The 17072-nt window shown below is 45.6% G+C and overlaps 1 protein-coding gene and 1 long non-coding RNA gene across 2 annotated transcripts in view; one reads left to right on the plus strand and one right to left on the minus strand.

Annotated features, from left to right (window-relative positions):
- Positions 1-17072, plus strand: part of LOC144610532 (uncharacterized) — a 43658-nt gene that overhangs the window by 2303 nt on the left and 24283 nt on the right. Inside the window, exon 2 of the long non-coding RNA XR_013549434.1 lies at positions 3802-3931. This is a non-coding gene — a long non-coding RNA (uncharacterized LOC144610532). The remainder of the gene's footprint in view (positions 1-3801; positions 3932-17072) is intronic.
- LOC144610529 (interleukin-12 receptor subunit beta-2-like) overlaps positions 3736-17072 on the minus strand; it is a 30955-nt gene continuing 17618 nt past the window's right edge. Inside the window, exons 8-15 of the mRNA XM_078429310.1 lie at positions 16487-16688; positions 13973-14155; positions 12447-12548; positions 11644-11799; positions 10301-10438; positions 8742-8838; positions 5760-5847; positions 3736-4959 (exon numbers count right to left, since the gene is read on the minus strand). Of these exons, the coding sequence (XP_078285436.1) occupies positions 4462-4959; positions 5760-5847; positions 8742-8838; positions 10301-10438; positions 11644-11799; positions 12447-12548; positions 13973-14155; positions 16487-16688 (1464 nt within the window). The 3' untranslated portion in view covers positions 3736-4461. The remainder of the gene's footprint in view (positions 4960-5759; positions 5848-8741; positions 8839-10300; positions 10439-11643; positions 11800-12446; positions 12549-13972; positions 14156-16486; positions 16689-17072) is intronic.

The following is a 17072-nucleotide window of genomic DNA, read 5'->3' on the forward strand; positions in this document are numbered from 1 at the left end:
GCTGGACTTTAGCGGTCTGACAGGGAACGCAGGAACGCGCCCAACCCGCTACCTGTTTCCATAGGCCATGCCAGACAAACCGAGCTGCTACCAAAGCAGAGGTGGAGCGGATGGACGGGTGCGCCAGCCCATGAATGGCATTGAAAACCCGGCGCTGAAGGGAGGGCGGTACTACCGGCCTGGGACGGGGAAGAGAAACATCGCACCAGACTTTTGTGCCTTCCGACCCGCAGGCTACCTGAGCCAACTTCAATCCCGAAGTGGTGGACTGGTATGCCGAAGCGGTATCCGCTAGAAGCTGTGCCTCCGCAAGCTCCTGGGGATCCACCTCGCAGTCCACCGCCGAAATAGGGGAAAAAGCAGGTCTAGAAAGGGCGTCAGCAACGGCATTAAGCTTACCCGCGACATGACGGACATCGGTGGTAAATTCGGAGATAGCAGTCAGGTGCCGCTGCTGGCGGGCCGACCATGGGTCAGACAATTTGAAAAATGCAAATGTTAATGGTTTGTGGTCCGTAAAGGCCACAAATGGGCGGCCCTCAAGGAAGTACCTGAAATGACGAACAGCTAAATAGAGGGCCAGAAGCTCTCGGTCAAATGCGCTATACTTCAGCTCAGCCGAATTTAGTTGCCGGCTGAAAAACGCCAAAGGCTGCCAACGGCCACCGACCTGCTGCTCCAAGACCCCGCCCACCGCCACGTCAGAGGCGTCAACCGTCAGGGCCGTGGGGGTGGAGGGGCTCGGGTGGACCAACATGGTGGGGTCTGCCAAGGCTACCTTAGCTGCTGTAAAAGCCGACTCTGCGGCCGGGGACCATATCAACTCTACCGGTTTTCCCGCAAGGCACTGGAAAAGCGGGCGCATGACCCGCGCAGCTGCCGGAACGAAACTATGGTAGAAATTAACCATGCCTACGAACTCCTGTCGTCCTTTTACTGTGGTGGGCCTGGGAAATGCCCAGATAGCCTCCACCTTCTCGGGCAAAGGGGAGGCGCCGGCAGGGGTAATTCTGTGCCCTAGAAAATCAAGAGAAGGGAGGCCGAATTGACACTTGGAGGGTTGGATAATGAGCCCGTGGTCTTGGAGCCGCTGGAACACAGTCCGCAAGTGGACCTGGTGTTCCTGCACTGAGGGGCTGGCGACCAGGATGTCATCTAAATAAATAAACAAAAAGGGTAAACCCCGGCCCACACGGTCCATCAGTCGTTGGAAAGCCTGTGCCGTGTTCTTTAAACCGAAAGGCATACGCAACCATTCAAACAACCCGAACGGAGTAATCGTTGCAGTTTTCTGTATGTCCTCCGGTCGCACCGGAATCTGGTGGTATCCTCGCACCAAATCGATTTTGGAGAACACCACCGCTCCTTCCAGCCCAGACGAAAAGTCCTGTAGGTGCGGTATGGGGTAGCGATCAGCCGTGGTGACAGCATTGAGACGCTGATAATCGCCACATGGTCTCCACCCCCCAGATGCCTTGGAGACCATATGCAACGGCGAGGCCCACGGGCTGTCGGACTGACGGACAATTCCCATTTCCTCCATCTTCCTAAATTCCGCCCGTGCCACCACCAGTTTGTCTGGCGGTAGTCTCCTGGCCCGAGCGAAAACGGGAGGGCCTTCGGTGCGGATGTGATGGACCACGCCGTGCTTGGCCGAAGGCGTGTCAAAACGTTGGATGAGCAGCTCTGGAAACTCCGCCAGGATCTCAGCATACGAGTCAGGGGCCGCGACGACGGCCTGGACAGTAGGGCTGGGCGGGGAGGCGATTGTCGGAGCGACGGGCTCCTCTCCGTCGGAGGGTCGGAGGTCGTTACTGCGGACATCAGGGACCAGTGAAAAAGCCCAGAGAAAATCTGCGCCCAGGATCGCTTGTCTGACGTCGGCTATGATGAATGGCCATTCGTACGTGCGGAGGCCTAACACAAGGGACATCTTCCGTATACCGAAAGTGCGAATGGGGCTGCCATTAACCGCGATGAGGGTGGGACCTGTCTTACCCATTCTGGTTTTGAGGTCGGTCGGCGGCACTATACTGACGATGGCTCCCGTGTCCACCAAAAATTCTGTGTCCGTGAATCGATCATGGACGTAGAGGCGTCGGTTCTGGCCAATCGTAACTGCCCCTTTGTACGATCGGCCGAGGCATTTCCCGCGAAGGTACAAGGTGAGCGGCTGTTGCGGGATTCGCTACCCCATCGTAGGTGATAATAGCACCAGCCGCGCTTGTGCGGATCTTTTTGGCGGGCTTTCGGAGAAATGGCGGGAGACGCGGCGCCATCTTGATGTCGCTGTGGCGTGGTCACTGATGTCGAGACCTTGTTGATCGAACCGCTTGCCTTGTTTTTAGCCGCTATGAGCGCGTCCGCTTTCGCTGCATATGCTTCGGGGTCCTTAAAAGAACAATCCGTGAGCAGCAGTCGGACATCCTCAGGAAGCTTCTCTCGGAATGCCTGTTCGAACATAAGGCAATCCGTATGCTCACCGGCTAGCATCATCATTTCGGACATGAGAACGGAAGGCCGTCGATCTCCGAGATCCGGTAGGTGCAGAAGTCTTGCAGCGCAATCATGCCTATTAAACCCGAAGGTTCGCAGTAACACTTTCTTCATGGCCTCGTACTTGTTTTCCGCAGGCGGATTAACGATGAACCGCATCACGCGTGTGGTCGTCTCCGGTGATAGAGCGCTGACGAGGTAGTAATACATCGTGGAATCGTCCGATATCTTCTTTATATGAAATTGAGCTTCGGTGTGGACAAACCAAGATTGCGGTGAATGTGTCCAAAACAACGGAAGGTGAACGCTTACCGCGCTTAACTCCGGTGTGCCAGGCGCGGCAATCAACAACGAGGCGTCGTGTCCCTGCATAGTCGGTGATCGTCCAGATCACGTCGGGGTCACCAATATGGCGAGTCCGAAAACTTGTTGGTTGTAGAAGAAGTTTATTGCAGCCGCAATATTCGAATACAGAGTTAAACAACAAGGTAAAGGACAACCATCAAAAACTTACTGTCTTCTTCGAAGACTTCGCCGAACTGAACATTTCGGGCGCCAAAAGCGCACATGACCACGCTGGCCAATCAGCGATGTCGCTCCCTGGACCAATCCCCATGGTCGCGTTCACACGTGACCTCGCTGGCCAATCTGAGGGTTCGACGACCTGGACCATTCTCTATGGTCGCTACAGTATCACAAAATGCTGGAGTAACTCAGCGGGTCAGGCAGCATCTCAGGAGAGAAGGAATGGGTGACATTTCGGGTCAAGACCCTTCTTCAGTCTTAACCCAAAACGTCACCCATTCTTTCTCTCCTGAGATGCTGCCTGACCCGCTGAGTTACTCCAGCATTTTGTGATATGCTTGCAGTTACCTCAAGTGCGGATTACACACTGCACCAACAGATCTTGTACAGGCAATGTGCATGTGCAGCCTCCATAGAACTTGTGCACATGGGCAGGCAGTGTGTGTACAACGTGTACAAGAAATGCATGAAAGGAGTATATGCATGTAGCCAGCTTAGTGGTTGGTATGAATATGTAGACAGAATGCATATCAGTTGTATCCAGGCCCCACTCTGTTGGTAATATGCAATCACCAACTTTACAGGACACTTTTATTTGGCATCAAGGTGTTTGAATGCACATCGTTAAAAATATATAAAATGGCATACCCGAGTCAATAATAGTCTCTCAGTCTGAGTTATAAAAATAATAAGGATTTATTTATTTGCTGAACATCAAGTTTAGGAATTGACTTATTTACAATATTCTACTTTGGCTTTATTTCATTAACTGTTAAACAGTTGCCAGTGAATTGGAGCCACTCAGGCCTTAGGATCCCAGTATCGGCAGAGTGAGCGAGGATCAACCGAGGGATCCTGGACTTCACAGATACTGTCACATGGACCCGCAGCATTGCAAACGTACTGTAAGGTGAGCCATGAGTAACTCTGAGATAATGTACACGTTGATCAAGTTCATCCATCAAAGGAATACGTAAGGAGTAGGAAATAAACTGCAGATGCTGATTAAAATCGAAGATAGACACTAAATGCTGGAGTAACTCAGCGGGTCAGGCAGCATCTCGAACCAAAACGTCACCTATTCCCTCTCTCCCGAGATGCTGCCTGACCCGCTGAGTTACTCCAACATTTTGTGTCTACGAAAGGAATACGTAACATCAGATGTGGACTCTCAATTAGGAAGTAAACAAATCCATGAGTTACATAATGAAGGATGGAATTCTGCGTTTGGGGAATATGTTGCTTTCTTTGGAAGGTTGGGTTTAATCAGTCTCATTTCTTCCCTTAGCAGTCAAATTCACTTTCTTTTATTAGATTTATCAAAGTTGGCTTTTCAAGAAAGCAAGAGCTAACAGAAATCACAATGATTGGTGTAAGATGTAACGATTCTCTGGTAATTTGGATGCATTTCGTTATCCCAGGCACCTTGAAGGTTAAACTTCATTGTTGGGATTCCACCAATCCTAGCCATTGCGCTTTATTGTCTAATTGCCATTCATCTTCAAGCACTTGCTCCGCAGATGGTATGAAGTGTTTCTCATAGCCAGAGGTAATGCAGGTTCTTCCTGGTAATTCTGTGCTGATTGGCTGTTGTGCAAATTGTTTATGTGAATGAATGGAGACCCGTGGAGAGTTGTCTACCTCCTGAGTTGGCGTACTTGGCCAAAACAGATCTTCAGCTTTTGAGCTCTTGGCTTCTGTCAGTGTGGGGCTGTTGGGCCGAAACATATCTTCAGCATTTGAGCTCTTGGCTTCTGTCAGTGTAGGGCTGTTTGGCCGAAACAGATCTTCAGTGTTTGAGATCTTGGCTTCTGCCAGTATCAGACTATTGCTGATTTCCAGAGGTAGCTGCATCATGATGTCAGGTATAATCTCTTCCACTTTAACGATTTCTGGATCATCCTCAATCATAGCAAAATGTTTAGGAGTGGGAAGATTCTGAAAATATATGCAGAATGATGTCAGGGTTAGCATCGGGTTGAAGGATAATGTGGTATACCATGGAGATTATATGATTACCATTAGTTCAGTCTTTTATACAGATGGCAAAAGATGGAAGACCAGCACGTTATTTGTTAAAATAGGCTAGAGGTGACAAAGGCAGAGAATGAGAGTCATAGTGAGGCACACCACAAAAGCAGGCTCTTCATCCCACAAAGTCCACTCTGACCATCAGCCACCCATGTACATGAATCCAACATTAGTCACTTTTTTTTATCTCTCCACATTCTCATTCCTTCTGTCCCAAATTCTACTATTTACCAACACACTTGGGGCAATTTACAATGGCCATTTCATCAATCATCCTTCATGACTTTCCGATGTGAGAAAAATCGAGCACCCAGAGGAAACCCACATTGTCACTGGGAGAATGTGCAAACTCCAGCCAGGTCAAGATAAATTTGGGTCTGTAGGTTTCTGCTGTGAAGCAGTAGCTCTAAATGCTGTGCCACTGTGCTGTCCACGTAAGGCTTGCAGCAACTTATGAACCTGAGAAATTAAGATGGGTGTTGAATGGGAATATCATTTTTTAATTAAAATTCTAGGGTTGGGAACAATTAAAGCGAAATGTCATGGTCAAAATACAGAGTTAACGAACCTTTAAAAATCAATACACAGCTTTCTGAAGAGTAAAGTTTTAAAGAAGCATATTGTATTGTATCACACGTCAACATTCTTGCCAACTCATCGCCTAAGCCGTCATGGAAAACCTGATTAATACACATTGAAGTTCTCACCTGCTGGAGCAGAGCGCGGATGATTTCAGGATCTGGGATTCTCTGGCAGCACCACTGAGGTATTAACATGGAGCCACAGCTTTTTATCCTGAAAAACAAACAACAGATTAGCAGCATCAGAACAAGAGGTCGTGTAGCCCCAGTTGATCCACCACCAGCATGAACATTATGCTCTCCAGCACCAATGCATTGAGACTACATTATGTACGATTTGCAAAATGGACTGCAGTTACTTATTAAGGATCTTCATACAAGGATCCTCATCCTCATGGGTGGCATGGTGACACAGCGGTAGAGTTGCTGCTGTACAGCGTCAGAGACCCGGGTTTGATTCACTATGGGTGCTGTTTGTGCAGATTTGTATGTTCTTCCCGTGAGCTGCATGGGTTTTCTTCAGGATTTCCGTATTCCTCCTGCACTCCAAAGTCGTGCAGGTTTGTAGGTTGATTGGCTTGGTGTAATTGTAAATTGTCCTCAGTGTGTGTACGAGAGCGTTAGCGTGCGGGGATCGCAGGTCGATGCGGACTCGATTAGCCGAAGAACCTGTGTCCACACTATCTTCTATCTAATCTTATCTATCTTATCTATCTATCTATCTATCTATCTATCTGTCTATCTGTCTATCTGTCTGTCTGTCTGTCTGTCTGTCTGTCTGTCTGTCTGTCTGTCTGTCTGTCTATCTATCTATCTATCTATCTATCTGTCTATCTATCTATTCTAATCTTACTAAAACTCTGACTTGTATGTATATTTGTAACAGTGATTTCGGCTGATTTCTGCAAAACGGTGAGGCGTAGCGCCACAATCTTTGCACCGCCTTAATCACACCGCTGGACGCTTGCCGAAAATGATATTTTTTATTTAATTCGGTCGTATAGTTTTTAAGTTACAGAAGGTTTAAAAGTCACAAAAAAAATCTCTCATTTTTTCGGCTGATTTTCGGCAAAAACGGTGAACCGTAGCGCCACGATTTTTGCACCGCCTTAATCACGACGCTGAACGCTGGTGGAAAATGATGTTTTTATTTGATTCGGTGGTATATTTTTAAAGTTACAGAGGTTTTAGTAAAGAAAACAAAACATTCCAGCCGTTTTTTTCCATGGCCTTCAGCGTGTGACGTCAAAATGCCCATGCACCCCCCTCCGATTGATTTATTGAAGGCTTTCAGCGTGGCGCTGCTATGCGTCTGTGCTCCTCTCTCCCCTTGCTTCTCTCCTCTCCCCTTGCTTCTCTCCTCTCTCCCACACCCGGGAGATCCTCTCCCCGCTATCCCCCCCCCCCCCCCGGACCTTTCACTGATGCTCCCCCCCCCCCCCCCCGGACCTTTCACTGATGCGCTCCCCCCCCCCCCCGACCTTTCACTGATACGCTCCCCCCCCCCCCCCCCCCCCCGACCTGTTGGTGCTGGGGGCAAGAGAGAGTAGGGGAAATGGGTGTGCTGGGGAAAGGGGGGGGGGGGTGGGGGAGAGTAAGAGTGTGTCTGGGGGAGAGAGAATGGTGGCGGGGTCTGAGAATGGGGACTGGGGAGGGGGACAACAGGGGTCGTCCGGAGGGGGCTTGGTGGTGGGGGAGGTTGGGGTACTGGGAAAAGGGGAGGTCGTGGGGAAAGGGGGGGTGTGGGGAGAGTAAGATTGGGGTTGGGGGAGGAGAGAATGGGGGGGGGTGGGAATGGGCCCAACGGGCCCTCTTCGCTAGTATCTCTTAAAGTTACCCTAAATTAAACACAAAACCAAGCTCATGATGGAAAAAAATTCGGAGATATCTCATAATTATTTCATTGCTGGGTCCAAATTCTTGAATTGCCAATGCAATAATATTATGGGAGAAAGTTCAAAAGAAGAACTATAATAGTTCACTGCTTCCTTCTCAAGCAAAACATGTGGATGGGCAATAAATGAAGAGTCCGAAGAAGGGTCTCAACCTGAAACGCCACCCATTCCTTCTCTCCAGAGATGCTGCCTGTCCCACTGAGTTACTCCAACATTTTGTGTCTACCATGTGAATAGATGCAGCAGTGTTTACGAGCAGGTCGTGAATCTGACTGTTAGGCAGTTCGTCAGGATCTAGGAGGACCAGAGTGGAAGATGCCTGTGCAGGAACACTCTCCATATCCTACTTTTATCATCTTGATGTGAGTTGCAAATTGTCCCTCCTTACCTGTATTCAATGGTATTCTAACTATTGTCCTGAGAGAGTAGGGAGTGGCACGGTGGCGCAGCGGTAGAGTTGTTGCCTTACGTTTGCAGCACAGGGGACTTGGGTTTGATCCCGACTACGGGTGCTGTCTGTACGGAGTTTGTACGTTCTCCCCTGCGTGGGTTTTCTCCGAGTTCTTCAGTTTCTTCCCCACTCCAAAGACATACAGATTTGTAGGTTAATTGGCTTAGTATAAATGTAAATTGTCCGTAGTGTATGTAGGATAGTGTTCATGTGCGGGGATCATTGGTCGCTGCAGACTCGGTGGGCCGAAGGGCCTGTTTCCGCGCTGTATCTCCAAATCTAAAATCTAAAATTCTCAGGATCTCATTATCATGTGGAATACCACATAGTGTCTAGCATCTGTGAATGTAGGAAAATGGAACTGTACATGCTGCTTTGCAAAAAAATACACAAAGTGCTGGAGTAACTCAGTGGGTCTGGCAGCATTTCTGGAGAACATGGATAGGTAATGTTTCAGTTTGGGAGCCTTCTTCAGTCCCAACCCAAAATGTCACCTATCCATGAACTCCAGAGATGTTGCCCGACCCGCTGAGTTACTCCAGCACTTTGTGTTTTTTTTAGTATCTGTAAATATTGGACCATTAGACACCAAATGCCCACTGTTACCCACTGACACGTGTTGGCAAAAGGGTTGTGTTGCCAGACAAGTGCAGACTCAAATGTACAAAACTCCACTAGCACAAACACATCTGGATGCACTCTGATCAACTCATTGTTAATGTCTCCGATACATGTCTATGTGTTTGGAGGAGAGTGACTCACCTTTGATAAAAGCAGCATCTTCCAGTGATGCAAAGAGCAATAACAACCAAGATCACGAGTACCACGATAATATGCTTCCAGGATATAATATGTGAAGCTAAAGGCAGCGGAGAAGTAACGTTAAAGCAGAAAAGGCAAGGTCATCCCCATGTAGATAGTAGATCACTCTGCCCTGATGACTGGACAACCAAACACAACTTGCCACTAGATCCCATTGTTTATTTGTTTTCTCAATGGTCGCATATTTGCCTCAATCAAATGGTTTTGAATCCAATCCCCATTCCATAAAATTAGCCGAGACACTTTGGCTGTGTACAGTGTTTGCGCTGTACTGTTCTTCTGTTCTATAATCCCAGAGGACACCGTGAACACAGTACACAGAGACTGATGCACTGTTGGAATGATGGCAGAGGGCCGGCTCCACTGAAGAAGGGACAGTACATTTCATGTTGCATTGTCAGAAGGCTAGAGGTATGTTGCACAATTGGAGAGGCAGGACAGAGTTATGAGTATACTAGCATTATATTAAAAGTAATGTTATACATTAGTTTTTAGTAGTGCAGTTGGGAATGTTGAAATGTCCATTACACAAAAAAATATTAAGCGCACAATATTCCATAAGATATTGCATTCAGGGAAGGTGTCATGCAAAGAAAGGAAGAGCAAAAAGATATTGAGACCGTATTCTTTAATGTAACAACCATGGGGTAACCAGAGTGGGTTTATCAAAAAAATTTGTCTAAACAAATATACCAAGATTACTTGAGGGAAGCCAGCAATGAAGAAAGGTCACAGTCATGTTATCTACTTCAGGATAGGTCATTTAGGATATTTATGATGGGGTGAGGATATGGACTGAGGATATGCAAGAACAGGGCATTTACCAGCCCCTTAAAATAGGTTACATAAGCTTGTGGTAAATGGGAGGCAAGAGCTCTTCAAGGTGGATCCTTCATGCTGGATTTAGCTTAGCACCTCCCGTATCTTAAGAAAATGAAAATCTAAAAAGAGGAGGGAAACCAAGGGGGGTGGGGTTATTTTTATCCAAGGCTGACATCATAACACTTCAAAATTATTGTTTGTCTGGCCAATGTTTCATGAGGGAATTGGGTAATTACTGCACTTGACATGTATTTGTGAACCAATAGACTTGCCCAATTCCTTTAACTTTTGGTGATGATATTATGAAAAAATTAAATTCTTTTGAATTTAATAATATTATGGGACCCTGATTGTATGCAAGGATGTCCATATGTCAGGGACTCGTAACCCATTTTCAGCCTCTATTTAGTATATCGTATCTAGTTTATTTTAAGGCCATCGGCTGTTGGGCCATGGGTGGCTAATTCATCCTCCACTGCATATTATTGTCAGGCAAGAGTCTGACCCTTGATAGTACTGGGTAACTGGGATTGCTATCAGTCACTCGGTCTCCATATTCGCCATTTGAGATCTCGCTGTAGCGTAATCTTGATTTCTGGGGGGCCTCAACTGCTCCTCATTTTAGAGAATAAAATCCAAAGGAAATTTCGTCCCAAACACCCGCTTTTCAACATTACCTCCTGTCTTCAGTTCGAAGTGTGGTCCGCTCGTGCCTTCTCCTACGCGAGTGGAAGCTGTCATCCAGATCCTGTAGGTGCTCGCAGGCTCCAAGTTCAATAATGTGAAGCTGTGTAATGCAGAGCTTATATTGAGAGCTAAGAGAAAGAAAACATATTTTTAACTTTAGGGACATTGAATTCACCCAGTCTCTCACCCTCTTGTGTCCTTACCTATTCATTGATTAGCACTGTAACATCAATCAACTGTTCGCCAATGTCTTCAGGTCATAACACAGAACAGTACAGCACTGGAAGCCGTTTAGCCCACAATATTTGAGCCGAACATGATGCCAATTTAAACTGATCTCATCTACCTGTAGATGATCCATATCCTTCTATTCTCTACAGTTTCCTGTGCCAATCTAAAAGCTTCTTAAACGCCACTATCGTATCTGCCTACACCACCACCACCACCACTGGCAATGCGTTCCAAGTCCCCACTACTCTGCGAAACAACAAGCTTGTCCCGCTCATCTCCATTAAACTTTCCCCCTCACTCCTTATAGCTATGCCCTCTAGTGTTGGACATGTCCACACTGGGAAACAAGTTCTCACTATCAAATTACCAACAGTCACAGGACAAAATCTTGTCAAATTTAAGGATGCAGGAAAAGGTTTAACAATTAGGCCCAATGCAGGCTGAACCCCTCCAGCAATCTTCAGTCTATGTATATGCAACTGGGTTGTTGGGGATGCAGGGAATAGCATTGTTGCCCTGACTGAACAATGGGTTAATCCCTTTGCTGTCAACATGGTAAGATGGCAAGGTGTGATGAGTGGAAGGTAGGAAAGATTAACTGATCGATCATGAGCTTCTCTGGTGCCTGATAGAGAGGATACCCAGCCACTCAGGAACCAGGACAAAGATTTGCTCAGCCCAGGACAGGGGCGGCATGGTGGCGCAGCGGTAGAGTTGCTGCCTTACAGCGAATGCAGCGCCGGAGACCCGGGTTCGATCCCGACTACGGGTGCTGTCTGTATGGAGTTTGTACATTCTCCCCGTGACCTGCGTGGGTTTTCACTGAGATCTTCGGTTTCCACTCCAAAGACGTACAGGTATGTAGGTTAATTGGCTTGGTAAATGTAAAAATTGTCCCTAGTGGGTATAGGATAGTGTGTTAATGTTCGGGGATTACTAGTCGGCGTGGACCCGGTAGGCCGAAAGGGCCCGTTTCCGCGCTGTATCTCTGAACTAGACAGTGAATACCAGGGTCTACAAGACCTGCTGTTGGTTCAGAATTGAATAAGGACCCTGCCAGTGGAAGCACAAGCTGTTTGTGATCCTGGATTTTTCCTCTTACCTTTCTGCCTGTTGCCTTCCTGTGGATTCTTTACGTAAAACAGAGTGTAGTAAAGAATAAACCCTTGGCGGCGGCTCAGGGGAATATTCTCCCATAACAGTGTGGCTGAAGTCTGAGTAATGTTATATATTGAGATCTGGGGTCCTGTGAGTGGCACTGCAAAACAAAAAAGAAAGAGGAAGTCCTGAGAACAATGAAGGTCATATTTTCAGCTGAATGTTTCAAAGGTACACACTACAACTCAGAGTGGAGAGGCACCAGCCAGTGTCAAATAATATCATGTAACCTATTTCACAATCAAAGATAAATGGCCTTCTCCATCATTGCATTTTAAAAAAATTGAGTATTTACAGGAAACTAGATCGACCGGTACCGAGGCAGGAGACTGCAGCAAACTCTCCAACCTCAATTAGAGAAGTTTCTGAATTGTTTACTGGATTTATTTGTCAGCATCTTTTGCTATCCCACAAACGAGAAGACATGATCTCTACAATTATATTATTCAATCCCTTCGTAACCTTAAGGCCTTCCATTAATTTAAATGATCAGTCTTCTTTTATTTAAATCTCACCAGGTTCAGTTTTCCTTGGTCGTATTGTAGACGTAACAATGAAAAGATCTTAAGTAGGAAGGAACTGCAGATGCTGGTTTAAACTGAAGATAGGCACAAAAAGCTGGAGTAATTCAGCGGGACAGGTAGCATCTCTGGAGAGAAGACGTTTCAGGTCACTGACTGGTCTGAAGATCTTACTCAATCAGCCCCACTATTAAAGCACAACAATAGGCACATAATATTATATTACCTCCTTCTTTTGTGTAGATGAGGGTAGACACTGGCCTACCCAGTCCGATCTGATATTGAGTGTACACTGAGACTTTGTATGGAATCCAGGGCTGAAGAACATCTGTGGAAAAAGGTCAGGCTGTGAAGATGTCTGGAACTACCTCCAGCTGCTTACAAAGTCAGGAATAAGTCAATACAAATGGATTTATATAAAGTCAACACACCCATCATTGATAGCCAAAGTATATCCAGCAATACTGGTACTATGACTATTATTACAGAGTATGATTTTCATTTACAGCTGAATGAATAAGTTTATTGGCCAAGTATGTACACATACAAGGAATGTGCCTTGGTGCTCCGCTCACAAGTAACAACACGAACATACAGTAAACGATTAAGAATGCAGTAAAAGATTAGATACAATATAAATCTATCTCTGCATGATCCTTTCAAATACTTTCATGTTATGTATTACACAAGTTAGATGTACAGTAGGTCTCCCTCTGCATTCTCTCAGCAAACTCTCCTATTAAAAGTTACAGCATGCATTCAATATATATTTTTCAGGATGAGAGGATCATATGCAAAGCCTGTGATAGCCCATATCTAATTGCCCATGGCTTTAGAAGCTGTTTCAGATATTTGAGTCACATTTAGGTCAGAATAGTTAAGAATGGCACATTTTCTCCTCTAAAGAATGAATGAATGAATACTGTACTTTCTCCTTTAAAGAATAAAATAAGTCAGTGACTGGATAGTCTTTATGAAATCTGGTTTCATGGACATTATTACAAAAATATCCAGAAGTCACGTTCCTCCTGTGAGACATGGGAGATAAGGGAGAAGTCAAGTATACCTGCTGACTATATTTGTAGGAAGTATGTTCATCTGCAGCAATTCCCAGATAGCATAAATCACTCGGAACTGCAGCTGAATTCACTGAGGAGCAGACAGGAGGCAGAAAGTGTCGTGGAAAGGAGCTTTGGTAAGGTGGTGACGCTTTAGGGTTAGCTCGATCATAGTTGGGTGAGTGCCAGGACAGAGAGACAGGAAATGCAGGAGTCCACTGTGGCTCTTTTCCTTTCTAACAGGATACTTTTGAGGCAATGGTCTTTTAGAGGAAAGAAACAGCAGCCGGGTGAGTTGAGAGGAGAGAAATTTAAAGGAGATTTGAGTGGTATGTTTGTCCACAGGGAGTGTGGTGGTTATCTGGAACAACCTGCCAGAGGAGGAGGTGGTGGCAGATCTAATAACACCATTTAAAAGTAATTGGCACAGGTACTTAGATTGGAAAGGCAAGCGGGGTACAGAGGTAATGCAGGTAAATGGGATTTGTGTAGATACGTATCACAGTCAGCATGGACATGGTGGGCCCAAAGGGCCTTTTCCTGTGCTGTTCAATTCTATGATTCTGCTGACAATTTTTTGGCTTCCAGAATTTTTAACTGAACTAAGATTGTAGTGGGATTGCAATTTGGTTCTTTATATTAGTTTGCCGTACGACAACCATAAATGCTCAGGCTGGAATTTACCCATACCTACCATGTTTCAGATCCATGCATTTATCCAGTGCTGGAATTTTCTTCCATTCTGGTGGATCTTCGGGCAAGTTCATGTTACTCCATTCCACCACAAACCCAACTACTTTCTTAGCTGATGCCACCCAGCACACTTGCACCTGGTCATTGTAGTTGAGAACAGTTATGTTCAACACAGATAACTGACCTAAGGAATAACATGTAAAACAAACACAAGTCAGTTTATTTTTTAATTCTCTTCCCAACCCAGTGCTCTCACAAAGAAAGGTCTGAAGAAGGGTCTTGACCCGAAAAGCCACTCATTCCTTCTCTCCAGAGATGCTACCTGACCCGCTGAGTTACTCCAGCATTTTGTGTCTACCCTCTCACAAAGAAAGTTGAGTTAGTTCCATGCCAATGCCTATGCTCTGATACTTCAACCAAGCAGTTAAATGGTTGTTCCTTCTATTCCTACCCAGATTGTGTGTGCCTTTGGCAAGGCAAAGCCCGTATTCCCTTAATCCAACTCCCCTTTAACTAGTAAATTCACAGAATACTTTGAGTGTTTTTAATGCTTTTATTGTTGGACTGTGGGTGACTGAATTTCGTCCAAAAAACTTGTTTTTTTGGATGACAAATAAAGCTATCTTGAATCTTGAATCTTGAGAATACGGCATGTCGCTGTGAATCTAGAATCACATATTGACCCGATCAGGTAAGGATGGTAGACAGATTATTTAAGAATCTAAATTTTCCAGCATCTTTGGTGAGATGTCAGGCATATAGTGTCACATTAATTTCCACTAGTCTGTGGAAATTCGTATCTATATATGTACATGTACACTTTTCGATATGTCCATGTTTGTAATGTATACAGGTGCTCCCCAGCTTACGATGGGGTTCCATTCAAGTTAGGAAAAGGGGACGTACAACGAGATCTGGGTGTCCTAGTGCATCAGTCACTGAAAGGAAGCATGCAGGTACAGCAGGCAGTGAAGAAAGCAAATGGAATGTTGGCCTTCATAACAAGAGGAGTTGAGTATAGGAGCAAAGAGGTCCTTCTGCAGTTGTACAGGGCCCTAGTGAGACCGCACCTGGAGTACTGTGTGCAGTTTTGGTCTCCAAATTTGAGGAAAGATATTCTTGCTATTGAGGGTGTGCAGCATAGGTTTACTAGGTTCATTCCCGGAATCGCAGGACTGTCATATGTTGAAAGACTGGAGCGGCTGGGCTTGTATACACTGGAATTTAGAAGGATGAGAGGGGATCTTATCGAAACATATAAGATTATTAAGGGGTTGGACACGTTAGAGGCAGGAAACATGTTCCCAATGTTGGGGGAGTCCAGAACCAGGGCCCACAGTTTATGAATAAGGGGTAGGCCATTTAGAACGGAGATGAGGAAAAACCTTTTCAGTCAGAGAGTTGTAAATCTGTGGAATTCACTGCCTCAGAAGGCAGTGGAGGCCAATTCTCTGAATGCATTCAAGAGAGAGCTAGATAGAGCTCTTAAGGATAGCAGAGTCAGGGGTATGGGGAGAAGGCAGGAACGAGGTACTGATTAAGAATGATCAGCCATGATCACATTGAATGGTGGTGCTGGCTCGAAGGGCCAAATGGCCTACTCCAGCACCTTAAGCCCATTGTCTATTGTCTATTGTTCCGAGAAACCCATAGGAAACTGAAAATATTGTAAGTCGAAATGCATTTAATACACGCAATCACGCTGCCGGAAGCGAGCTGTGGCTCGCTAGGGGGCGCTGCTGTTTGCAACGTCGCAAAGTTGAACTTTCACAAGTCGAAGCGTCGTAAGTCGAGGAGCACCTGTACTCTGTACTTGCATAGGTGTACACAAGTGTACTCTTCTTTTTCAATACTCATCATGTTTGAAGGCATCCAGGCAAATATGCCCTCATGAATCTCATGTTAACCTCCTACCGTGCTCCTTCAGCGTTGAACAAGGTGAGGAAGAAACACTGAAAGTATCCAGACTTGGAATGTACATTACATTGGGGATTTAAATGCTCATTACAAGACTGGCTTGGCATTTATTCTTTTTTTTTGTATCTGGCAATATTTATTTCTACCATCACGGGCACAAATTGGTTGCAGTTACCCCTTCTACAAAATGATGTACTTGGCTATTCTGAGAGCATCTCCCAAATTTATATCCTCTATCACCACGGATGATAAACACTACAGGTGCATTCGAACACACCACTTGCAGACTCTCCTCCAAATTGCATAGCATTCTGAGTTGGAAATATCTTGTGAATAGTCTCTCCTTTGTTGTTTGAGAAATTCCTTACCCAGCAGCAGTATTTGATTATCTTCTCCAGAAATGCTGCTGAAAAGGTGGCTCACTAGCATTTATCAAGGGTTTTTAGGGATAATTCTGGCCTTGTCAGTGATGCCCAGATCCCACAAAATGAATAAATAATAAAAACATATGCAAGCACAGATGAATAGAAATGTGTTATTTGTAGTCACTGGAATATCTGTGGGAAGACAAATGGATAAGTGCAGGATGTGTATGTACCTTGAACCAGATTGAGTGTAGCTGGGTCTGTGGCTCCAACAGAGTTGTATGCACTGACGTTCACAAGTTGAGGGGTCTCAGAAAGGATGATGCCACAGCAGGTGTTGATTGTCACTGTGCCCATTTCTTCTCCATCCCATTGGAGAGTATAATTCACAGAGTATCGCTGAATTATTCCTCTTGCTTGATGTTGTTCAAGAGGCTGCAAAACGCAAAACCACAAAACAAAATGGAGAGACTCATAACAGTGACAAGGTGACCAGGATTTGAAAATTAAAAGCCAATAGACTTAAGAGCAGAGGCTGAGGGACAAGGGAGGTTACACAGTTGTTAGGTCCCAAGAGATAAAGAATGATTGAGAAAGGCACAGAACAGAGATTTCCACGGATCAAAATTGAACAAAGGAATAGTATGGTGCATCAAGGGTTTGGAGCATCAGAGGAAGTGTAAAGGAGGTTGGACCATCAGATGATAATTGAGAGAAAGGCTCAAAGAAGGATCCAACAGAGAGAGGTCAATAGTTAAAGGCAATGAGATTAAGCGTTGGAAGAACATTCAAAGCTTGAATTAGAAGTTGAATAATGGG

Source organism: Rhinoraja longicauda, chromosome 37 (genome assembly GCF_053455715.1).
Source record: "Rhinoraja longicauda isolate Sanriku21f chromosome 37, sRhiLon1.1, whole genome shotgun sequence".
Taxonomy (NCBI): Eukaryota; Metazoa; Chordata; class Chondrichthyes; order Rajiformes; family Arhynchobatidae; genus Rhinoraja; species Rhinoraja longicauda.